Below are 25196 nucleotides of genomic sequence, written 5' to 3'. Positions count from 1 at the left end.
TTTTTCATTTCCTGTTCTGAAAATGCCTATACATATACAAACGCACTGCAAATATTTTTTAGCAAATGTCTCCTCTCAGGAAATGTTGAGATTTGAGTAACTTGCTCACATTCTTCTCCTCCCCCCAGCTTCAGAACGAGCAGAGAGGATTTTTTAAACACTGAGTTTACCCCTTTTACCTTGGCAGTTGTTTCTTGGTCCCACCATCCTTCTGAGCAAGTTGAGCTGGACTGCAAAGTGATTACTACGTCTTGGGGAACAGTCCAGACACACACCAAACCATTGTGGCATCCTCTAGAGGAAGTCAGGGTAAATCAGAAAAACAAAGGTATTAACTAACAAAGTATCAGTGGTCTGGTATTAACTTAAAATACCATTAGTCTTTAGCATCCTCCTATAAAACTACATTGTATCAATTAATGTAAAATGAAAAGGATGTTCCCAATGAATAAATGCATTTTTCCATCCCTGCCCCCACCTTTTCAATTTTTACTAACACCACAGTCTCAGAAAAAATATTTGGGCAAAGCAAGAAGCTTTCAGGCAGCAGTATTACAAACAGGTCTCTGGCATGGAGAAAATGGTTGGTAAGGTGACCAGAGTCACTCTTTCCGTTTGAATTCTGAAGCCTCATGAATCTCATGTCAACTGGCTTACTGAATTAATGTTACTTAAAAAAAAAGACAAAACTTTTCTTTGATCTGGACACTAAAGACTGATAGAAAAGACTTGCAAAAGAGCTATAGAAACAACAAAAAATTACATACGTAGCAAGTAAAAGCTGCAACTTGGGTCCTTTCCCTGGCAGAGCACACCAGGCAATGCCATTCACAAGAGCTGGATGGGACAGCGAATGCAGGCGCCTCCAGCATCCTCCCATGCACCCCCAGAGTTTCACTGTTTCTTCTTTGGCACATGTCAGAAGAATCTTACCAGTTGGATCCCACTTCATACTAACAATCATATCCTATTGGATTTAAAATATTTAGAAAAACATCTTTTGTTTTGCACAGGAACTTAAGCTTCACAAAAACGTGTGACATGTTTTACAAATTAAGAACGACAGTCTTTTAAATTCAGACACAGAATAGAATCATAGAATCATTTAGGTTGGAAAAGACCTTTGAGATCATCAAGTCCAACCATTAGAACATGTATAGCTATGTCCTTAATACACTTCTGTTGCTGTATCTACATACACCCTTCACAATCCCTGATAGCAAAAAAAGCTATACAATTTTTCCTTTTTTACAAAATTTGGTAGACTGTTCCTTTAAACTATACTGTGTTTAACATGTATCTCAGAAACAGGTATCTGTTGTTAAAATAATCTGCAAAAACAATCTGCACTTGAATTTATAAATAGCTTTCAAATAGAGAAAATAGCTTACACACATCTTTACCTAAAAAAATTACACATTAGTTTTTATTAAAAAGACTAACTACCTTATGTGCATCAACTAGAACGATCCCTCCTTTTTCAAGGGGTTCCTTTGTTCCCATTAGCAATTTTCCATCCGAATAGCCAACTGCAAATGGTCTGTCTTCACTGAACCAGGCAAGGCATGTAACAGACACTACATAAACGGACAAACAAAATTTAATTAAACTAAACTAAACTTCACTCCTGCCAAAGTGGTTTTTGCAGTGCAATTGTCTAAAATATGAAATGTGTAACAACTTCCCCCACCACCAAGGTTACTCAACATACTTTTGGATCTGAAAATTGTCTTGAATTTATATGGTAAAGATAAAACTGAGTGTCACTGTAATGACACCTGTTGAGATTATTTTTTAATAGTTTTTTCAGTTCTCTTTTTATTAAAATTAATGAATTACATTCCTGACATGGTGAAAATGCTAGGGAAAAGAAAAGAAGTAGACTGAATCCTATACATATATCTGAGATAGGGAAGCTTCTACCAAAACCACTGAAAACAACTGGAGCCTTTCTTGGCACATAGATATGGCCTCACTTGATTCTGTTAAAAAAATGCGAAAATTTCCTGAAGAAGCTATATACAAAACCACACAGCACTACCAAAGATGTGCTGCTTGATGTTCCCTGCGATTGGAACTGTAAAGAAAAGATGGCTGTAAGACAGTAATTCAAATGACACTGAGTACATGCCATCTGTAAACAGAGGAGCCACTGCAGGGAATCTCTATGGATTTTATGTAAGGACAAGGAATGTCAGGATCAGACTAGGTTGCTACAAACTGCCTCTGCTGTAGGGGCGCCAGGGTGCTGACGGAGATCCCACAGACTTTTCTGCTCCCATGAATGAATGATGTTGCAGGTAAGGTAGCAGAAGTCATATCCCATGAACAAGAATAAAAAAGATATTGAGATTATATACTTGCTTAATATAGGAAGAAAAAAAAAGTGGGGTGTGTTTCATATTTTTTCTTAATTCTATTTAAATACTGACCATCCTTTCTGTAGCAGTGTTCCAGTTCTAGTCGGTGCATGGCTGAAATATCTACAACTTCAATAAGTCCAAGAGACCCATCCATACGACCAATTAATAATAATTCTGGAGCATCTCCTGTCCATGCTGCAGCTGGCCCTTCTTCTGGCCAAGCTAGAGCAGATACCCAGTGAGGCTGAAGATCTAATAATCCTCTTCCTCCTAGGAGCCCAAAAAGTCTTTTAAAACTACTTCATCTTCATGAAGAAAAGAAAACAATAGAAATACTTTCCATGGGAAAATATCAAGAGATCGTATTTAGAACGAGGACATACTACAAATTCACATAAGTTATGAGACTACAAAGCAGTGGTCCACTAACCTACAGAGACACATAATTTAGCTAACAAATCTCAATTAGCAGTCAAGTTACATAGTTTTGTTAAGGAAGGAAACTAAATTCTTCAGTACTTAGTAAATTTATACTTTTATCTGCAGACTGTCTATTAACATCAGCAGTGTGACTGGTGATTTTCATAAGCACAAAACAACAGAATGAAGTTTCAGAGATTACAAATTACAAAGTAATTAACAGATTTCCTCTCAAAGGAGTTCTAATGGTATTATGCTGGATTAGTCAATGGCAGCACAAACGACAGTAAAAATGTAACAGAATCTGCTTGAAGATGCTTGCAAACTGAACCATGGAATTGGGAAGGGCCTTTCCTGGACCAGGTTCAGTCTCCTCTATCACAATGTAATCTCATAAATGTATCTAATTTTATAACATTTCTTCCCCAGTTGGTATTCCAGCTTATAAAATATGAGATCACAATCTTTTGAACATTAGAAACTTGAAGTTACTCACAGCCAATTTATTTACATTTCTTCTTGTGTCAACGCTATCCATTTGCTTACATAGCTGCTTTTTCCCTCTGGCCTTCTCCTAGAGTTCATCTTCCTAATGTATTTATTTATAAGCTTCTTCCTCCAAGACTCTTTCTTTTGTTCAAATACAAGCTCACTCATTAGAAGACACTCCACCTAGCTGATCACTCTAGCTCTTTCCCTCCATCTGCTGCAGTTAATCTTTGCATTCTGTTACATGCATGAAGGTAATTCTTACAGGTTATAGAAATACTGTATTTACAGACAAAAATCACTAAGAATGACACCTAAAAACTTCTCATTCAATAGGGACTCATATGCTGCTCAGTTTTCTACTGAATTAGCTGTAGATCACACATACATTTGTGTTCAGTGCCTCATTCTAATAAAGTTTACAACACGTTATGGAAGATGGTAGGCATTTAAAGTGGAAAGCACACACAAATGCTTGGGTAAACATTCAGTAAGGTAGCAGCTTCCCTATTAAATATTAAATATATTAAAAATACTTTGTATCATTAAAGTAGTTATGAGCATACCATTGACTTGCCATATGTTCACCATCTTTTCTGTAGCTCCAGCCAGGTACTTGCCACTGATGCTCCAACAGACAAGAGACAAACTCAGGTCACTGGGTGACCCCAGACTTTCTTCAGAATCACCTTCTCTGTAATAGAATAAAATAACGCAGTTAAAAAACAGGCATTTCGTTTACAGAGAGTGCAAAACATGGAATTAATGAAATACCAGAGTTAAAAACTGGAGTTCTCCTGCCGTAACTGCAGATTTACATAGTAAGTTTTTCTGCTCATAGTTCTATATTCTCTTTAAAACCACTTCAAATAACAGAATGAGGTAGTAGTAATTTCCACAGTAAGAAATTTTAAGTTAGGTTTCAATTAGTAAGCCAGGTTTAATTATATTTACCTATTTGTATCTCAAATTTAACATCTTTGGTGAGAGCAAGACTTTAAGGGAAGTCATGAAATGAAACAGAATAGCTTGGACAAAAGAAATGAAGTACAACTTGCTCTCAGTTTTAGATTAAACTCTTCCTCCCGTTACAAAGTTGTTATACTGTTCTAGAATTCTATTTTAAAGTTTGCTTTGGCTAACTGTAACAGGACCACTGGCATATTTTGTTGCCCTGAAGGTCATACATGACAGGCAGAGTTTTTACTGATTTTAGTAACAGAAAAATGAAGGCTATAATATTGCCAGGATGCATATTGTAGGCCAAATACTGTATCATCTCTGTATTTTTGAAGACACAGGAGTCATACCTTTGGTGTGCTTAAGCAGGAGACATTTTATTTGTGAATAAAGCAGGTACTGGAATGTTTTAAACTATTAACAACAACATTAACTTAACTAACATAACACATGTTACAATATTAACATACTATATATAATACTGTATCAGGGAACAGTAATCTAGTAGCATTTAAATAATGTTCCTTCAAACTCGGGAAAATAAAAAGAGAGAATTCCATCAAAAAGAAGGGATAATGTCTTTTCATCTGCTCGTCTCTCAACAACTGAAAAAGAATAATTCTGCCTGTAACGAACTGGCACTTACCCAGTGCCACACACATAGAATTGTGTTGTATTTGTATTAAAAATCACTATTGGGACTGTTAGCAAGGAAGCCCATGAAAGTACTGCATACTGAATCACCTGTACAGGAAGCACACTTTTCTGCCACACAAATAATAGAAGGTCTCTGTTAAAGGAAGATGCTGCTCTCATTACTATCTTCTGACGTCAAGTCACATCCTTCCTTGTACTCCTTTTAAGGCAACATCTAACAGCAGCAAGCAAACCAGAACTAAAATGACTGCTAAGAAATCATCATGAAACAACTCTTTAGTTCCCTATTGTTTCTTTGTTCTCCCGAGTTAAACTCATCTAAACTGTACAAAAGAGTTAGATTTCAATCTTTTCTTTTTCTTTCATCTTGTTTGGACACATCCAAATGATACAAAAGTACTTCCCAGACACTCTCGTGAAGAAGGATTATGCTCAGTTCCCGAATCCCGGAAGTCATTCTTTTTTCAAGCCTGATTCAAATGACCACACTCGCAATTATCATGTTGTACACTGGAACTGTCCACTGGGACCCACTGAAGGGATACTCACTTTTTTTTTATAGGACAGTCCCTTACACTTTTTATTTTACCCATTTCTCATTATAGTAATTAAGAATATTTTAAAACAACTTTATACTGACTCTTATCAACTTGATATTGAAGTTGTTTTCAGTTTTAAGCTATTTAATTTACTTTGCATGCCATAAACACAGCAACAGTCCCAGAGGAAAAAAATGAGAGAACGTCAGTGCAGGAGATACTGCACAGTTGGCTCTTTTCATTACCTTGCACAATTACAGCTTAATTTAAGTATCTGACTATTATAAAGAATTAACTTACAGCTTGTTGAGCACACACGTCTGTTGCAATGAATACTGCTTCTTTGTAACGTTCCAAACTCTTATGGTGCCATCATTTCCACTAGTAGCCAAAAGTCCCTTTTTATTGCACCAAACACACGTCATGACCTACAAATACCAAAATAATCATGACAAAACTGGAATTTAAATCTAAAGCTTTGGTATGTTTGTTCATTAATATTAAGCAAACATTAAGTAATGGGACACACTGTAAACAATTAAACAAGACAAAGCCAACCGTATCCTGGGCTTCAAGAAAAGCAGCGTGGCTGGCAAGCTGAGGGAGGTGACTGTCCCCCTCTGCTCCTCTCTGGCAAGACCCCACCTGGCATGCTGCGTTCAGCTCCCGGGCCCCCGACATAAGGCCATGGACCTGTTAGGCTGAGTCCAGAGGAGGGGCCCGAAGATGGTCAGAGAGCTGGAGACCCCTCCTGTGGGGACCGGCTGAGAGAGTTGGGGTGGTTCAGCCCGGAGAGGAGAAGGCTCCGGGGAGACATTACAGTGGCCTTTCAGTACTTAAAGGGGGCTTCCAAGAAAGATGGGGACGGGCTTTTTAGAAGGGCCTGCAGCGAGAGGACAAGGGGGAATGGTTTTAAACTCAGAGAGGGCAGATTTAGATCAGATATGAGGAAGAAATTCTTCCCCGTGAGGGCGGCGAGGCGCTGGCCCAGGCTGCCCAGAGCAGCTGTGGGTGCCCCATCCCTGGCAGTGCCCAAGGCCAGGCTGGATGGGGCTGGGGGCAGCCTGGGCTGGGGGGGGGATGTCCCTGCCCAGGGCGGGGGTTGGGACTAGATGGTCTTTAAGGCCCCTTCCCACCCAAACCATTCTATGATTTTTCTGCTTCTACAGTATTGTGCACCGTAATTAAGCATGCTCTGTCGGGGTGCTATACTTTGTTCAGACCCATGCTCCACAGGCCACTATTGCACAGAATAGGGGACAAAGACTTTAACTACTGTGACAGACCAATTAATGCAAATTAAAATCTAGTCTAAGAAAAGATTGAAGGTGATTATGCTGACTTCATGTACTGTAAGAACACTTTCATGTCCCCTCTAACTGAAGCTTCAAAGCTAAGCGTTTTTCTGCATTAGAGGTACCCTCCAGCAATAGCTCACTTCACCAAAAATTAACTTCTTGTGGGAAATCATTTTGGCCAGTATACTTGTAAAATAATATTTTACTTTTTCTGTATTCTACAAAAGCAAGCATTAGAATTTGTGCAATTCTGGGAGAAATCATGCTTACCCTGTTCTGATGAGCCTCTAGTTTTATGAAGGAACATTTTCGTAAGTCTCCCCCCATATCAGCGAGGGTCTGAGGAACAGTTTGATTATCTCGATCGTGTGCTGCAAGAGTTCTCACCAGCTGCTGAGCAGCCCACTGCCTATGTTGTGAAGATAACCTTGAAGAGAGGCAGCAAGCTGCTAGTGCATTAGCCAGCTCCAGAGGGCCTACAGCAGAAGGATCATAGGAAGGATGGGCATACAAATGGGCAATTAAACCTGCTTAAACAAAACAGTGAGATGATGCCTAGATGAGTACCAAACAGAATTACACAAACGAACACAGAATTAGCCATAATTTCCAGAAAAAGAGAAAAAAACCCATAAGAATGCTGCGCTCATATTAACTGCTAGAAAAACTCTTCCGATACAAACAGAAAAACAACTCCCTTTAAAATTTCACCCCAAACCCTAAGAAGAGAATTATGAGCAGCCTTATTCCAACCATATGGAAAATGGCTGGTCAAAAACCAAGTACTTTCTGAACAGGAAAATGCTTCCTCTGACAGAGATAAACTGCTGTCACTGCTGTGTCCTCCCCTCCCTTTACCAAGGAACAGCCTGGTGCTGAGGCCGAGCAGCTCCTTCTGGCCCCTGAGCTCCCACGGCCCAGCTCGCGACGGCCCAGCCAGGGGCTGGTGGCAGTAACCAGCTGTCACTCCCCTTACTTTCATCAGGTTGGAAAGTCTTGGCTACATGCCTTTGAAGACACATACATTCATTTTTTTTTTTTCCAAAGTGGAAAAGATGCCCTTATGTAGCGTGACCATATTTCTAAGTAAAATTTGTTTACTAAACTGTTTTGAGAGTATATTTACTTATACATTATTCAGCAAGTCTCTCAAATACAAACAAGGAATTGAAGATTCAATAATTAACATTTTAAAACAAAGCTGTATCATACCTTTCTTTTCAATTTCTGCTTTATCATAGTTTGGCCTGAGTTTGGCCCCTTTGTCTGCCAACAATGCTACAAGCGCCTGAGTAACCACAAAATTTGGAGATGTAACAAGTTTGTTTTCTTCCGCAATTCCTCTTAAAAAACTCGGCAAAAATTTTCGCTGAATTGGATCATCAACTGTTGTCAAGTTTACACCAGTTGCTGCAGAAATCAAATTCTAAAAATAAATTATTAAGGACAATAAGTAACCAGACCAAACAGAAAAGTCAATTTTGGAAAATATTTTCAGTTCAACAAATCATGCAGTGTTTTCAGTATTTTCAAGGGTTTTTTTTTGGAAATCCTCAGCTCCCAACCACTTTTATTTTCATGTACAATACGGAATTTATGTCTTCCGTCCTGGGGAAGACCTAGACTTAATGGAAACAACTATTCAGATCCAGAGATATTTTTTTTTTAAAGAAAAGCATCAAGTAACCAAGAATACCAGTAAGAACTATGGAGCTTATAGAAGACCTTTTTTATGCACCTGGTGGTACCATAAAAAGCAATAACCACAATAAAATCCATCATCCCATCAAACACTCCTATTTCTCCACAATTATATTTCAAACTCAGAAGAACAGAAGAGTTTAATTACTCTGATTGCTTAGAAGTTTCCTGATAAATATGAAATCCTGCTGCATGTCCACAGCTGTAATCATCTCTTTCTAAATATAATCTGTGCTCCACACAGAATTGACTCAATTGGAAAAGCCAAAACTTTAAGAGAACACTCTGTCAATACAAAAAGCACATCTATTTTTTCCACTTGAAGAGTACTCAGGAAAAAAAAAAAAAAAAAAAGTAGTTGCTCGATTTTTTACCAACAATAAAACATACTCTTGTGCAAAGCCCTAAACAAGAACTCTAAGGAGATCCTCAAACTGAGGCCAGTCTGATCACAGCTCAGAAGAGCACAAATTACCAGTATGTTAAAAAAAGGATTGTTGCATCTCATGTGTAAGTCTTTTAATATAAATATTTATGTTGAAGTAACAGTCCTACCTGTGTACATAACTGTACCAGCAGCTTTGCAGCACTAGGAGTGTTTGATGCCAAACAGCCCACTGCTGTACTCAGATAGGCAAGGCAAGATATAGGCTTGCTTGTTTTGCTGTGTATTCCTCTAGATCGCTCTGTTGAACTTGACACAGTGGATGGACTTGTGGAGAGGCCTGCTCTCCCTGCTGCAGCGAGGCACATTAACCGAACCAAAGTTCTGATATCTGTTAATCCCAAGGATTCAAGACCAGCTGCCAGGCTACAACTGGAACCACTGCCAAAACCAAACATAAATAATCCTGGTTTTATGAGTACATTTTGAAAGAAAGGTAAGTTTGGATAAAACTATTACCAAAACATGAGTAAACACTGCCTGTTTGATTAGCTGGACATCGTTACTATGCAGGGGCAAGGGGAGGAAAGAAAATGAAGCTGTAGCCCCCTCCACTCCTTTTCTTTTAAGCTGAAGACAAAAACACATAATAGACTTGCCCTAGCAAAAATCCATGAGTTTACGTGGAATCACTCCAAACAAAGTTACATGGATAATTCATGTTTAGAGTTACGCTATGACAATATGCACATGTACATGCCAGACCTCTGTGACGTCTTCATAGTCACATAGGTATCTTGTACAAGGCCAGTTTCTAAATCCTCATATCCCATTAACCCCTGCACTTCACCTTCTTTCTTCCAATGCTTACATCTAATACTTCCCTTGCACAAAAACTCACTGACAAACATAGCATCTTTACTTTCTGAACGGCTGACACTGCTGGAATCCACTTGCCATATAAGATGTAGAAGTTTCAAGACCGGGCTCAAAAGAACAAAATCAACAGAACTTTTTCTCTTAATAGTATGATACGAGTACGTAAAATTAGAATTGCTTTCCCAAATAGCTTAAAACTGCATCCCTATCGAACATAACTTGGTAACTGGCTCCAAATGAAAATGTTCAAGTGTTGCCAAGGATGCCACAAACCTGACAGACAGAAGTGAGAGTGCTCTCATAACCATAGTTCTTGCAAGAAGGACTTGGGCGGCAGCAGTCACTCTTCTCAGAGCCATAACACGGTCATGTGGATTTACTAGGGCAGCTGCTTGTTCTCCTAAGGTTATCCTGCCAGAAGAACTTTTTTCTATAGAGCCGTGACAGCCTTAGAAATAATGATAATTTGCATTAGTATTTAAAGAAAAGCAAAATATTACCATATAGTAATAAGCCCAGAAGCAAATTTGGCCTAAGTTTGAACATTACTCATTCGTTCTTCAACATTTCACACATACAGAACTATAGTGATAATGACTGCAAGGAAAATACACTCCTGAAATACACTCCGTAATTTAATTATTATTTTCAGCCTGATGACCACAACTTGATGATACTCAAGTTAATATTAATTCCTCTGCTTCCCTCTTCCATTAGAGGGGCCTACAAACTTAAGTAATCATCTGGCATTTCAATAGGCTGGTCAGTAAATCCCAACTTAAATCCAGGAATCCATCTCTGAGTTCTGCACAACATGCTACTGGCATTCATTGTAGGACCACAGTCACACGTTTTTTAGTAAATAAAAGCTTTATACCTTCCGCCAATAAAAGTGCCTCACACTCCTCTCTCTAACTCTCCTATAATAAAAGGACAATTTAGAACCTGTTGTCACTTGCTCGTGGTGGGAGGCAGGAAAGACTGTCAAAATGTTTCTGCACTGCCCCTACAAAACCACACCAAAGGGGAGGTACTTGTTCTCTGAATGAAACCCAATTCAAATGTACCTATTTGCATCAATGTTTCTTCCATGCTGTTGGTGGCTGTCACCATTGCAACTGAAGCCCCCAGAGGGTCGCTGTCAGGGAACTGTACAGGTTCAGGCACAATACGCCGATCATTTAAGCCAAGAGGTCCAGCCAGTAATTCAAACTCCTCTTCTCCTGTCAGCTTTTCATCTTCATCTACATCTAACATGTCCCAGTCTTCTGGAGTTGCAGAAATGTAATTAGACTTGGTTACAAAAGCTAAAATATCAAGTAATTCCAGTTAATAAAAAAAACCAATACAGGGTATAAAACGTGGATTAAACCATCTTCTGATGTTGACATAGACGCAACATAATGAATCAGAAAACCAAAATCCTGCTCTTGCCCCATCCATTAAACTTGATCTTAATTTCTACTGCAGAGAAGTTTCATGGAAGATTCTCTAAAGTATCAAACTAGCTGTTTTTTTTAAAAACACAGAAATGAGAGGTCATCACACCTAGCACAAGACAACTCCAAAACCTGTAACATAGTGAAAAGCATAGACGTATGGTTGTGCTTTAAAGCATGGTAATGGGTGCATATGCCAAAGGGCTGAAAGGTAAAGACAGATACTAGACATTTCTGATCTTCATATTTTATCAAAGAATATGCATGAGTTCTTAAGTTATAATAGTACACCCAGGCTTTTGCTTTTCCTTCCTGGGGGGGAAGGGCAGGGGGAAAGGAAAAAAAAGAAACATCACTGTAATTGCAACTCAGTTAGGCATTTTATTCACTTCCCAACCACTTAGAGGACAACTTATATTTACTGATCCCTCCCACTCTATCTCACTCCCCATACAGTAGAACCTGAACAAGTTTTATTTACTGGAAGATGGACTGGCTGTTAAATTCTGGAGCACTCATTTAGTCTTAAGTAGACAAATGTGACAAATCATACGATTGCCATCACATAAGCTACAGAAAGGCCCAGAATCAAAGAATCGTGTGGCAAAGGCTTTCCACAGTCACTAGAAATAGTTTAATGTGAAAGCCATCCTCAGGAGCCATTCTTCGATAGCACAAAGGCAGAACAAGTAAGAATAAGCCTAACGGCAGATTTTTAAGACTCTAACTTAAGGTAATTCTCCTACATTACTCTGAAGAAATGTATTGCAACATAAGGCTTTGTATGTGCAGTTCTGCATATAACATGCACCCACAATACCTTATCATCCAAAGTCAGGTATTCGCCATTTCAGCTACTTAGATGAAAGACACAGGAAAAAGTGCCACTGATTTTTTTTCCCATTTGAACTAAAAAAAATATTAAAATTCAACAACTAGTCTGAAGAAGATTTTAAAGTATACCTTCATGCACAGTTTCATAATGGGTTTATTTGCATGGAGGTACTTTACGGAAAAATAAAACATTGTACAAGTGCAAAATATTTAGTATCTTCAGCAACTTACAAACATACCTTCATAAACACTGTCCTGTTTACCTATTAAATCAGGAGCCTGGCCTTTGTACCTGTATGAAAAAGCAACAAAGAAAATAACCAAATGGCTCCAATATTTTACATATATACATAATAATTTTAAACTTTACTATTAAGTTACTTTATTGTTAGGTCAATATAGATACGATTTCTGGAAATGGCTAGTAATAGAGAATTAAAAGGCCTTCTAAAGTGTCTGTGGAGGGAGGAAGCATTTTGCAGTACTAATGTGAGAAAGGTCCGTAAAAAATACTGGAATTGTCAGCTAGAATTGAGAAAGGAAGTTTTAAAAAGTCAACAAGATTTGCCAACATCCACAAAAGTAATTCCTTGGATTTCATTTAAAAAATAGCAATATCAAGATAACCTTTTTCCTAAATATGACTTTGTTGAATACAGAGAATTATTTTAATCCTCAGTTGAAATAAAGACAATTTCTGCTAGGAATTTTGATTTCTTCAATCAAATTCTTAAAATGTTAATGCTAGTAAGCATTTTTAAGATGTTTCCTTTCTTTACGCAGAGTATTTCTGTACCTTTCAGAAGCTGATGTTTTAGATTTACTTTTCAGGGCTAGGTATTTCTCTCTGCAGATGCCGCACAACAAATAGTAAGGATTTCCACTTCCACATTCACCACCAAACCAGCCGTCTACGTAGGAGCCATTGCTTCGATAGCCCTGGCGATTTGCACTGCGACCACAGCCTGGGTGGTTTCTTTTCATGTGTTGATTGAAGCTGACAACGCTCGATTCACATAGTTCACAAACCACTACTTCTTCTCTGTCTTCGGATTCACAAACATGCTGCATAGTAAGATTTTCACGTTATTTTTACAGAATAAATATATTCATATTAGATACAAAATATGTCAGTATTCTTAAGTGGATGTTCCTGCCCATTTCTGTTACAAAGAGTGGTATCAGTGGTTACCTTGCACAAAAGCAAAGCAGAAATAGGCAATTTATGCCATAATGAAGAGCAGGTCATGTCAGAACAGGAAAAACATTTTGAAGTAAAGTTTCAGAGGATGAGATTTTCCTATTTCATTTCAGATCTGACTCAAAATTCCTGACTTATAACTTTTCACATATAACTCTGCTAGTTCACATTCCTTGTTATCTAAGTTAGCTGGTTCTCCTCAGAACTTGACTAAGACTAGACTCAACACAGGAAAAATAATCCTTTTTTTTTCAGGCCATCGGACTTCACATTTACTGAGCAACAATAACTATAATTTGTGTCAATAAATTCCAAGGTTTTGTCTGGATATAAAGTTCAATTTTTCCAGAATTACACTTCTGTCCTAAGTCAGTCATTTCATTGTGATGTTCCAGTGAAACAAGCTCTCTGAAAAGCTCAATATGCACACCGAAACGCGCTTCCATATTGGTCAGGTAACATCATAATTAGATGACACAAGCTTAGTCTTGTAAGTTGCTTGTCTAATTTGACATGGATAATACAAAAATTAACAAGCTGCTCTTAATATATTTCCTCTTCACCTCAAACATATTTTTAGTGGGCCACACAACAACTGAGTCAGGACTGTCACCATATCCTTCCCAGAGAATGAAATACATTATTGAATTAAGAAAAAATGATTTAAGTGCAAATTATGTTGCTACAGATCAGATATTATTGGTGGTGGTTTTATTTTAAACAGAATAAACATTTCCCACTCTGTGTGTTACCTCACACAGCTAAGCAACCTGGACCACCTACTTGATTTGTGAGTGATATCATCAAAACAACAACTATATTAGTTCTGTTCTCATCTTTCAGAGGAGGGAGGAAAATATCTATGTACATACGGAAGTGCAAAGCAAGAACCACAAGAAAGCACTATTTTTAATCTAAAAGTGAAGCTACAGAACACAAGAGGATTTTAAGCATTGCTCGTATTTAGTAAGGTATTTTCAAACAGGCTATAAGCATATATGCATGTTACTTTAGATTTTAAAATACAAAGATGCCAAAAGCAGTAAGTTAAAGCAGCCCCCGCTGCAGTCACACACACCCAGGTAGGCCAATCCAATACCTCTGGGATCCACATTCCCAGAATATCATTATCACTAGCCAGGTCTTGCCCAAACATAGCTTCCATTGCTTCATCATCAAGGTCAATTTCTAACTCCTCATCCAAGTTGAAGTCATAAAGCGCCCCTGGATCTTGCTGCAAAGATATCCCTTCTCTTCGACTCTGATTCCGGTGGGCCTGTACAGAGCGGTATAAGCCCGCTCAAGTGAAAAAGAAAGAAAAAAGAAAAAAGAAAAAAAGAAAAAAAAAGAAAAAAGGAAAAAAGGAAAAATAAAGCAGTTTATTTTGCATGTAATAAAGATGACTGTACTTTCAACTTCCTTTTGCTTTGTTTTTAACTCTTCCACCAAACATAAATCTACTTATTACCACATAAAACACTTAAGTTAAATATGCACTGATACACATATGAAAAAGAGTTTTGTAACTTTTGTGGTAAATACCAGTCCCCCTCCTCTTCATTTACTTGATAAGCAGAGACCTTGGAAATCTTTCAGTATACTTACCAGCACGTGCTAGCAATGTTCGGGCAGCTAAATCAAATTTGTGTCTTCTCGTTACAGCAGACCGACTTCTAGAAGGAGGTCCGCTCGCAGAAGCTGCGTTATCCACATGATCCATATTATCAGGGCTGCAAGAATTTGTAATTTACATGCAAATCAAACTAAGGTTTAAACAGCCACATACAGTAAAGTAAGGAAAAATACTGAGATCATGTTTACTGGTATTTTTTTTCCTTTCTTTCACAAAAAGAAAAAAAGGGCATTTGGAATTTCAGAATTTTCAGTTCCACTGCAGCACATACTTACTGTCTTTTTGACTGTGAGATTTACCTCAAACTAATCAGATGCAGCAATGTCAACACCTATTTGATACTCATTTTATGCTGTCAGCGTTAACTACAGCTTGATTTGGGTTTCTTCTTTTTAAAATAAATAAAATCAACATTTCTGTTGTTGCTGCTTCAGCCATTCCCCCTTTTGCCCAAAATGTTTTCCAAAACATGAATTTAAAGTTACCTAGTAACACCTGTTACTTAAGTTTATTTCTCCCAACCAAAATCTGTGAGTTCTCAGTGGATCTACACTTTACCTGAGGCAAAGTAACAGGAAACTTAAAAATGGTATCTCAGTATCAAGGAATCTCAACAAAAATGTTCTCAAAATACATCTTGTAATTGTCATCCTCCCTATCAAAAAAACAGCTGGTATGATTCCTAATAGGTGTCACTTAAAAATATAACCACTACTTTCAGGATTAAAAACAAAAGAAAAGAAAACCCACCACCTTTCCTCCTCGTTTAATAGATAGTTCAGATCTTAGGCTGTGAAGGTGACTGAGCATGCAAACTTCAATTCAGTGTCATCCTCTCTGGACAAACCAATAATTAATTTAAAAAAAAAATGCAGAAAAATAACTGTTCATGAAAACACTGAAGGAAAAAAAAAACATTCAAGTAATGAAATTTTGCTTTATTGCTAAAGTCTTTTAGGTAAAATGAAAAGCTATATGCTCTCATTTTTTTCATTCCTCCTTCCTTTTTTTTTTTTTTTGAGGGAAGGGTGCTGAGTTACATTCTTCCCTGGTTCTGTGCACAAACAGCACTGGAAAACTAATGCACTGTGTACACTTAATTTAATTGCATCTTTGCTTTTACTCATGTTGTAACAAAATTCAAAAGTGGCATTACAATGTAATGTTCTGTCAGCAACAACGAAGTTGTGAGATTTTCAGTTTCAGAAACAGATTACAAGCAATCAGAAGGAAACCACATTTTACCTTTCACTAAACCCTTCCTCCATTTCAGTGGCATCAGCAGAAGGGATGTCACCTGGTGACTGACAATAACAACGATCAACAGATTTTCCACCACTTCCAGAGACTATTGTCCCATGTCGTGAATCTGCAGTCCCTTCTGACTGGGGTTCCTCATCATCTTCATTTCCAGGGTGCTCTATCATCCACATGGCCAGCACTGTAATATTCTGTGCATCTGCTTCTCCTCTGGCACCTGAAAACAGGAAAATTACACTTTAGAATTGTATCGTATCATCGATGGTGAAAAAATAACTCCCCCACAAATGGTTACAGAACTTAAAACCTAAGTATTCCATTGGAAAAAAGTGTTTCATGTTGATCAATATTTTCAGTTTAAACTGATATTATAGCAATAGATTACCTGTAGCTTCCATAGCTTTTGCAATTTGCCTGAGGGAGAATCCCATTTCTAACAATGGAACAGCAATGGCAGGAGGAGGAGGGGATGTTGAAAGTCGGCTGCTTGGATCAGACAAAGCTTAAGACAGAAAATGTTAAATGTTAACTGCATAAATCCTTCTTCAGTGTTATTTACAAGACCTTCAAATAAGGGAATAATTGCCTTTAACAACTTTCCCCTCTACTACTATCCACAAAGTAGGATGCTTTCTGTAATGAAACTAGACTGTTCACGCCCATTGGTAACATATATTCTGTAAGCCCCTGTTTAATTAAGCAGAATACAGATGATATTAGAAGAACTATTTCTTTACAGATATTTATAAGAAGTTGACTTCTATTTAAAACTGTACCAAATTATCTATTTGATTTATATTTAGGTAGACCAGATGAAATTAGCCCTGTCCGAATCATCAAGAATTCCATGTGTTAGGAAATTACATCAATACACATACCTCTTCAGGTAACTCAACCAAGCTGGTGACATACCTGAAAAATGTCTTTGCAGACAATGGCTATATTTCTGTGCAGTGTCTTTAAAGGGACTCTAAAGAGGTCACTTACTGACCAAAACTCAAAGTTTCCTTATCATTTGCCATAAAAGTGGGGTTTGATCAACGAAGGCATCAACAATGTACTAAAAAACACTGCTGTAAAGGCAGTATCGTGACTAAACACAAATCACTTCGTTTAAAAAACAAAACAAAACAACACAACAAAGAGAGAGTGAGATGCGAAACCCAGCAGACAAGTTGCTATGTAATAAATGAAGCAATCAAAAGACCCAACTAATACCATGGAGATAAGAGCAAGCATAAAAAGTTTTATCTCTCAGGAATTTTAAAGCAATGTCTTTGTTTCTCAGCACCAAGTATGAAATCTGGAAAACATACTTTTAACTCAGTCTCTTCCATTAATTTAATACAAAATGCCTATGTATGAACTTGTCTTTTTCTTTTTAGTATTATCTCCTCTGCATCACAATCCTCATTGGTGCTCTTTAGACTCAAGATTCTCATGTTTTCTCAGCCTCCTAGCTATTCCATTCTGCATGTATGCTGGAACAGAGCAAGTTTCTGTTTTGAGCACTACAGTGCAGGTGGTAATAAACCTATGAACAGAAGCCTCGCATTACTTTCACGCGATTCCAGACAGCAGCACGAGGAGCCCTTGAAGGTTGGACAGCCCCTTCTATCTCATTAAACAAGATTAATTGGAAGGAGCCGTACTGGTGTACGTGTCATAAAATACACCAATTCTTGGGTTTTGTGTGGTATGTGATCTAACAAAAGCTAGAAAATTAGTGCACTGAAGAGTGGCACACAACCAAGAAATAAGCCCAAAGCAGGTTAACATCCTGAAGTAATTACCAATCATACTGTGTTCTCATTTTATGTATGTAGTTTGTAATCCATTCCACAGCTTTTAAAAAGTAATTTGCTTGATAAAGTCTACAGCTAGGCAATCTACAGCTTTTTGTCCTAAGACAGTAATTTGAAAGTTTTCAATAAAGCTTTGCATGCTAGGTTGCATTAAAAAGAAATCCTGTTGGTTTTCAATGTCTTAGGAAACTACACTGAACTGTGAATTTACTGATTTGTCCACATTTCTATCTGTATCAACTACAAGCTTACCTGTACGATTGGCAGGCCTCGCAGACTGGGAATCAGGAGAAGTCAAACTTTGTCTCCTTCCAACTTCATCTGAAGGAGATGTTGGTAAAGAAGATATTGGAGGCGTCTGAGCACGTCGTGCTGGAAGTACAGTTGTAGTAGGGTAACTGGAGAACATTTGCCTTTAAAAAAAAAGAACAATAAACATTTATATTAAAAAGAACTATGCTGAAAAAGGTCTGACAAGAAATCTGACGTATAAATTAGAGTGCACTTGGCAAGTCATACTGTACAACAGTTGAGTTTTCTGAGGGTAAGGTGCAATACATACACTGGGGTGAGCAGAAGAAACATCAGCTCAGCTCATTCCTACCACCTTTGCCTATAAAAGATGTAAACGCTCTTCCCGTTTCCTCACTGTGTTCAGAACTCAGCCCAACTAACAAATCAGGTGAATATTTTACTGTCCCTGTAGTAAGACATTGTTCTGGCTTTTGTCAAATTGCATCTGCAAAACCCCTAAGAACAGAGGTCAGATACATCAACAGAATTAACAAACTTAGAACAGGACTCCATTTGATGTAAAGCAGATTTCCTTCCGCATGACAAATAGCCTCTGCAGATTAACTAGCTTTATCTTCCTTCCATTTCAGTATGTGAGGGTAGGATCAAACAAGGTCTTAGCTTGCAGGATATGTTACCTACAAATTAAGATATACTCTGGTTTGAGATTCAACAACTATTCATTAAAAACACGAATTTCACAGATTTGTAATTTAAAATATATCAAATAAACACAAGAACTGAAGGAAGGTGTTTTCTCCTGTCTTGAAGAACTCAGACGTTACATATATATACAGTGTAGATTAAAAACTTCGCAGGTTTTTATTTCTAGTAACACATATCCTGCAAGGCAAAGTAACAAATTAAACTCTTATCTTCTGCAGAGGCAGTTCTTGACAACAAATGTTAACATTTTCAAAGGCTTACACAGCTAAAGACATATATTGTATATAAACCACACAACTAGTTCCTTACACCCACAAAATCATATATGCCGAGAATAAAGGTATTTTACCTAAGGAGACTGAGAGGCATAACACCAGGTGATTCTGAAGCTGGAACTGTTTCCGTATCAGTTACTGGAGTAGTGGCAGTGGTAGTATCCTCCAGAGAGCTGCTCATGAAAGACGTTGTGCTAGAAGCAGAAGGGCTGGTTGTAACTGGTGTTTGGGCTTGCTGAGACTGGTCACCTTCTTCTACTTGTTGATCTACTTCTGCAACAGAAAAAAGGACATGACAGGAACATTAATACAATTGCATAGAGCAAAACAGTAGCTGTGGCTAAACTTTCAAAGATAACTATAATTTTAAATTCCCCCCCAAAGAAAGGGATGCACAGAAATGGACACCATACAAATACTGCTGCCAGTAACTCATGGACGTACATGAGGAAATCAGCCTATCTGCTCCTGCTGCTGTCAACACAGGGTACTGAGGCACATACACAGTAAGTGGTGAAGTCTTTCCAGGTGGTGACAGAAGCCATTTACTTATGCTAGATCTTATGAGATTTAGATTTATGATTGTAACAGCTAAGACTATTCTCTTAGGCAAAGCTATTTCTAACTCAGCAGTGTAAGTAACATTTTAAAATGTTTTTGGTTGGTTTATAAGAAGTCCTTAAGACAGTAAAGAACCAGATAGCACATTAATAAGCTTTAACATTTTAGATTTTTTTTTCTTTCTTTAAACCCTTTCAAATCATTTCCCTGAAGATGCAGAGTGTAATACATATATTTTTAAGAAGAAAAAGAATGATACGTATTTTCTCGTCAGCTTCTGTTAGGGCAGTGCCAAATATCTCAGAAAAAAAACCTCAGAAAACAAAACCTCAAAACCAAAACCCCACAAATGATTTAGAGATTTTCACAGACAGGAACACAGGTTACTTACACCTGGAACATACACATGCTCAACATCACCTGTTACTATGACCATATACAATCATGTTTAACAACAATGAATGGTGAATATGATATTTACGTCACACAGAAATCCTTCTGAAAAGTATCTACAGAACTGCTCATTTTTAAGAAGAAACTCTTATATTTCTGATTGGCTGATATGCTTTCATTTTTTATTAAAATAAGGGATTGGGGAAAAGGCAAAAATGTCAGTATTGTATCTACAAAACAGTAAAGCATCTTTGTAAAATTTCTCTGTTCAATTAAATTCTTCCAAAGTATAACCACTACAAAATTACAAGATTGTTATTTGTATTATCATTGTTAGTATTGATTTTAATGGAAATAATAACATAATTTAGCACTATACTTCCATAATTTTGAAATGGTACCTTGTTTAAGTCTTCCACCAAACTGATCCTCCAGCAGCCCGTGAACCACTAATTTGTAGATCATGGCTTGTGCTCGTTCCAGATCTGCCAGTCCCAGAGCTCTTTTAATTGGGGAACGCATGACTGCCCGTTTCACCATGTGTCGCATCAGGAACTGCAAGGCAGCACGCATTTCAACGTCTTCGTGAACAACTGGAGAACTAGCACAATCAGAGTTGTGACCATTTTCTGCCAGGACTTTTGGTATTAACAGTAGCTCAGCATATTTACTACAACTAAGAAGAACACTAAGTGATTTCATAGCGCCCAGATAAAGATAAGACAGCTGTACTGCTCTGATTTCTGACTGCACTATATCATGATTTCTTGGAGTATGTTCATGATTCTTTTTTCTTCCTTCAGCAGGTTGGTGTTGGGATTCCATACCGAGTGCTGACGGTTCTAAAGAAAAGGAAGCGATTTCATTTTCCGACTTAGAGCTTGTCGAGCTATGTCCTTTGTTATCATCAGCACTTTGTCCTAATCGTGTATCTGATCCAACATCACCTTCCGTTTTCTGGTCCACTTCCCCTTTATCTTCAGATTCATGTCTGTGTTTTTTCTCGTGTCTCTTGGTGCTTTGCTTTCCTGTATCTTCATGAATGCCAGTCAGATAGGTAAGGTCCAGTAACACAGTAGCTGTCAGCCCACGAAATCTTGCAACATCAAAAGGCAGTGGTTCGCAGGGCTCCAGATTATACAATGGAGTATCACTAGGCGACCAAAAAGTTGGGAAGCTTTAATAAAGATCAGAATGACACAGGAAAAAGCAAGTGAGGGAGAGACAGGAGGAAAGTACAGGAAATAATGTAGGCAAAGCAAGATGTAAAATATATTTAATAAAATGAACAAACCAATTCTAAAAATTAAATGCAAACAGAGGAAAATGAGGTTATGATCAGAAAATGGGGAGATATGGTATCAAAGTAAAGGCAACAAAGCGTGCACAGGTTTTCAACAACAAGCATTAAAACCCAGAAACATCACAGAAGCTATCAATTCTGTGCTGAGGTTTCTGCCGTATTGTTTAGGAATATGTAACAGACTTCTACTAAGAAAAACTACCTTAAGCCAAATTCTACCATCATACCCAAACTGAATTTGTGAACAGGTACAAAACCATAGAATGAAAACACTCCTGAACTTTTTTCACATTAAAGAAAAGCTTTCAATGCCCTCACATTCCTGTTCAACTACTCATCACAAGGAGCACATTACTGATAGCTTACGATAATTCTGTCTCTGGTTATGGCAGGACAGATTACCTGGAAAGGACAGTGACTTTTTAAAAACACAGGTCAGAAAACCCAACAGACACACATAATGTATGTCTGTCTATCTGTCCATCTATATTCAGTGATAATTTTTGTAATATTTAGGACGGTTAGACTTGACTCATTTTCACTCTAAGCAGGACAAAAATTCACCAGCCTATATTTCCATACATTTGTATTCTCCATACATCCAGCAGATAAAGGACTTTTAAATCTTCCTTTTATTATCCCACAATGTTTTCCCATCTTACAATGTGAACTTCTACCTAAAAATGAAAGCAAGCTTTAGCCTGATTTTAATCGAGACGGTACATTCTGAACTTACTTCAATGAATTCCTAAGAGCTTGCCTATGTTCAATCACTGTGCCACTTCACTCAAATTTTACTTAAAATTATTTTAGGGGCACACTTAATTTAAGGCTATATTGTCACATGAGCGTACTTGAAAGAATTTGTATCCAGAACTAAATCTGACAAGCAATGGCACTCCAGTTTATTTAGTTAAAGTGACAACAGCCTTTGCATAAAGACAAAATAGGCATAATGTTGCAACAGTTTCAACAGGTGAACTGACCTCAGTTGTTTCAGAATATATTTGTAAGTGGTGGCAGAAAAAAATAATTATTGCTCAATTTCTCCAGAAGATTACTATTCAGCTATAGCCAGAAGGAGTTTAAGAAATTTAACGAATCGTCTTTTCCACACAAAACCATAGACATTTCCTGTGAGAGCACCAGAGCGCCCAGAGAAGCCACTAGCTTCAGTTCAGAGCTCCCCTCCAAGGCACAGCTGCAAGGGAGGCGGAAACCAGTGCCCGCACCTCCTTCCAGCCTCCTCCCCAGTGCTCCCCACCACTGCACAGCAGCAGCTCTGGAGTGTTAACATCTATGACAGGGGCACTCCTTTAGTTCTCCAAGGCAGGTCAGTGAACGAACAAACGCTACACTTCAAGGCTGCATTAATTTGAAAACCATCATCCAACCCACCATTAAGAAGAGAGAATCCTCCCCTCTCCTGACCTTAACCGCTCCTCAGGTCCCACAGAGCATCTCCCCATCCCGTAAGAAGGGAAGGACAATGCAGCAAGGATACATGTTCACAACTCTGATAAACCAAATCAGGTCTCTCTTCAGAACCATGCTCACCATTTACAACAAAAGTGGGCACTAACCCCCAGTAAAAAACTGCTCTTTACAGACATAACCAAGAAGCTGTAGTAAATTAAGAGAGCAATAATGTTTCAGTTAGCCAATACATACCGATCCTAAACCAAGCAATGCTTATTTCAGATCTAGAAAAACTGGCAACCTGGTCACATCCCAACTCCAAAACCTAGAGGCTAAATCTAAGGAGTCTCATAATGCTTATCAATTCAAAACTATCAAATTATTTTTGATATACAAGTAATTTTATTTACTGGATATCATAAAAATTTAACTTTTAATATCTGTTTGTTTTAAAAAGCCAGACTTTGAAATCTGATAAAATAATTGATCAGCATGACCCTGATATTCAACGTATGTTACCTTCTGAAGACTTCCAAGCACAAAACACTACTAGATGGTGAAAAATGTAGGAAATGAGCATACCTGATAGTAATCTCTGCTTCATCCCATTGGACCTTGGCAGATGTGCTGCCTTCCTTCACTACTCCAAGCAAGGTGGCATGACGTCCCGTTTGCTTGTGTACACATCGACCTCCAACTCTAAGACCAGCATCAACTCCACCAATTACTGCTAGAACAGGCCACACTTCCACACAAAGCATCTTCAGCTGCAGTTCCGAAAGGTCAGCCAGACCATGCCTACTGTGTTTGCTTTTCTCCTCCTCTTTATTTTCTTTCTCCTCTCTCACCTCGTTCTCTTCTCGACTTTGAATTGAGCGACTTTTCTTCAGCTTTTGGCCTGCTTCTTTAAGACACGTTTTGATTTTATTCAGTCTTTCCATCATTTTTTTATTGATGCAGTGTGTCCAACGGTCTGTGCGATGAAGGATACGAATGAGTTGGATAGTGGCTTCTGCCAGCACTGCAGCTACGGGACTACAGATGGGGTCACCAGGTAGCAAATCTCTTGGTGTACCACGCATCTGCATATCACAGATTTTCACCTAAGTGTTAAAGAGAACAGTTTAAATGTTACCTTCTCAACATACCTGAAGCAGCTCATTTTATAAATACAGGAGTCTCCTGCTGAATAGAGAAAACTACCAGTATGGTCTTTTTTTGGCTTGGGATCCCTAGGAAATCCACCTTAACACTGATCAAAACCTGCACCCCTTCAAACTCAAGGAGGCTGAAATTACAACAGTTCATGGTTTCTCAGGTATGGCTACCTGGAATTCCTAATACAGCATTCTCCCTGGTTTCTGGGGAATGCAATTTTGTGTGTAGAATATTAAATCTGTAGTAAATTAATTGTACATAATAAAATACAATACAATGTACAATAGATTGGACTACATGATATATAAATTTATGAAAAGTCTAGCTAGTGGGCGAGTGACATAGCACTACACATGCCATAACATTCTCAGCACTTGTCAGCTACCACCTCCACCCCCCAAAAAACCCAACATCCTAACACTGACACTGAACAGAAGGAAAAGGAAAATTTATGACCTCTTGTTAAGAGTTAACCCCACTAAGGCTGCTAAGTCCCACACAGCCACTTGATCATCACACACCCCCGATGGTGAAGAGAATCAGAAGGGCAAAAGTGAGAAAACCCATGGGTTGAAAGAAAGAAAGTTTCATAAATAAGAGAAAAAGACAAAATAAAATTGAAAGAAAGTGATGCAAAATACAATCGCTCACCACCAGCTGACTGATACCCAGGCAGTCCCTGAGCAACAGAAACTCCTGGCAAACTTCCTCGCAGTTTTATTGCTGCGTGTGACATTACATCGTATGTAATACCCTTTCGGTCACTTTAAGCGAGCGGACCAGCTGCACTCCCTCCCAGCCTCTTGCATACCCCCAATCTACTGGCTCAGAGGAACAGAGTGAGAAAGCTTTGGTGCTGCATAAACGTTGTTCAGCAATAGCTAAACCACCGCATTACCAACACTGAAATCCACAACACAGTACCACAGGCTGTTGTGAAGGATGCTGACTTTATCTCAGCCAAAACCAGTACACCTATGAGGATGAACATTTAAATTACCTTCTCTCCTGGATTACTGCTATAGAACATAACACAAGGGTATAACTCTGCAGCATCCACATCTTCAAAAGCTAGTTTTGGTTCCTAGTTAAAAAAACAAGACAAGACACTCAGAACACTGACAACCAACAATATGAAACATGACAAAGTTGTACCTGTATTGTAATCCTTGCAAGTACCAAAAGTTTCACAAGTCTGAACTATCACACTCAGCTTTATCTAAAATACCCATGCCAAACTACTGTTGCAAAAAACACCAAAAAA

At 38.1% G+C, this 25196-nt stretch overlaps 1 protein-coding gene across 18 annotated transcripts in view; it reads right to left on the bottom strand.

Annotated features, from left to right (window-relative positions):
- HERC1 (HECT and RLD domain containing E3 ubiquitin protein ligase family member 1) overlaps positions 1-25196 on the bottom strand; it is a 109770-nt gene that overhangs the window by 16766 nt on the left and 67808 nt on the right. For 9 of the 18 annotated variants that reach the window (XM_056345415.1, XM_056345416.1, XM_056345417.1 and 6 more), the window contains 22 exons: positions 24933-25016; positions 23357-23877; positions 20454-21229; positions 19173-19371; positions 18116-18276; positions 16444-16560; positions 16044-16275; positions 14771-14895; positions 14244-14464; positions 12761-13029; positions 12204-12256; positions 10759-10998; positions 9965-10139; positions 8983-9253; positions 7939-8152; positions 6997-7256; positions 5729-5856; positions 3839-3966; positions 2433-2633; positions 1447-1577; positions 768-967; positions 180-294 (listed from right to left, as the gene is read on the bottom strand). In XM_056345415.1, the coding sequence (XP_056201390.1) occupies positions 180-294; positions 768-967; positions 1447-1577; positions 2433-2633; positions 3839-3966; positions 5729-5856; positions 6997-7256; positions 7939-8152; positions 8983-9253; positions 9965-10139; positions 10759-10998; positions 12204-12256; positions 12761-13029; positions 14244-14464; positions 14771-14895; positions 16044-16275; positions 16444-16560; positions 18116-18276; positions 19173-19371; positions 20454-21229; positions 23357-23877; positions 24933-25016 (4821 nt within the window). The remainder of the gene's footprint in view (positions 1-179; positions 295-767; positions 968-1446; positions 1578-2432; positions 2634-3838; positions 3967-5728; positions 5857-6996; positions 7257-7938; positions 8153-8982; positions 9254-9964; positions 10140-10758; positions 10999-12203; positions 12257-12760; positions 13030-14243; positions 14465-14770; positions 14896-16043; positions 16276-16443; positions 16561-18115; positions 18277-19172; positions 19372-20453; positions 21230-23356; positions 23878-24932; positions 25017-25196) is intronic. The other 9 variants (XM_056345427.1, XM_056345433.1, XM_056345419.1 and 6 more) reach the window with 8 other exon arrangements.

This window comes from Falco biarmicus, chromosome 7 (genome assembly GCF_023638135.1).
Source record: "Falco biarmicus isolate bFalBia1 chromosome 7, bFalBia1.pri, whole genome shotgun sequence".
Taxonomy (NCBI): Eukaryota; Metazoa; Chordata; class Aves; order Falconiformes; family Falconidae; genus Falco; species Falco biarmicus.
This window is presented reverse-complemented; position numbering and strand designations above follow the sequence as displayed.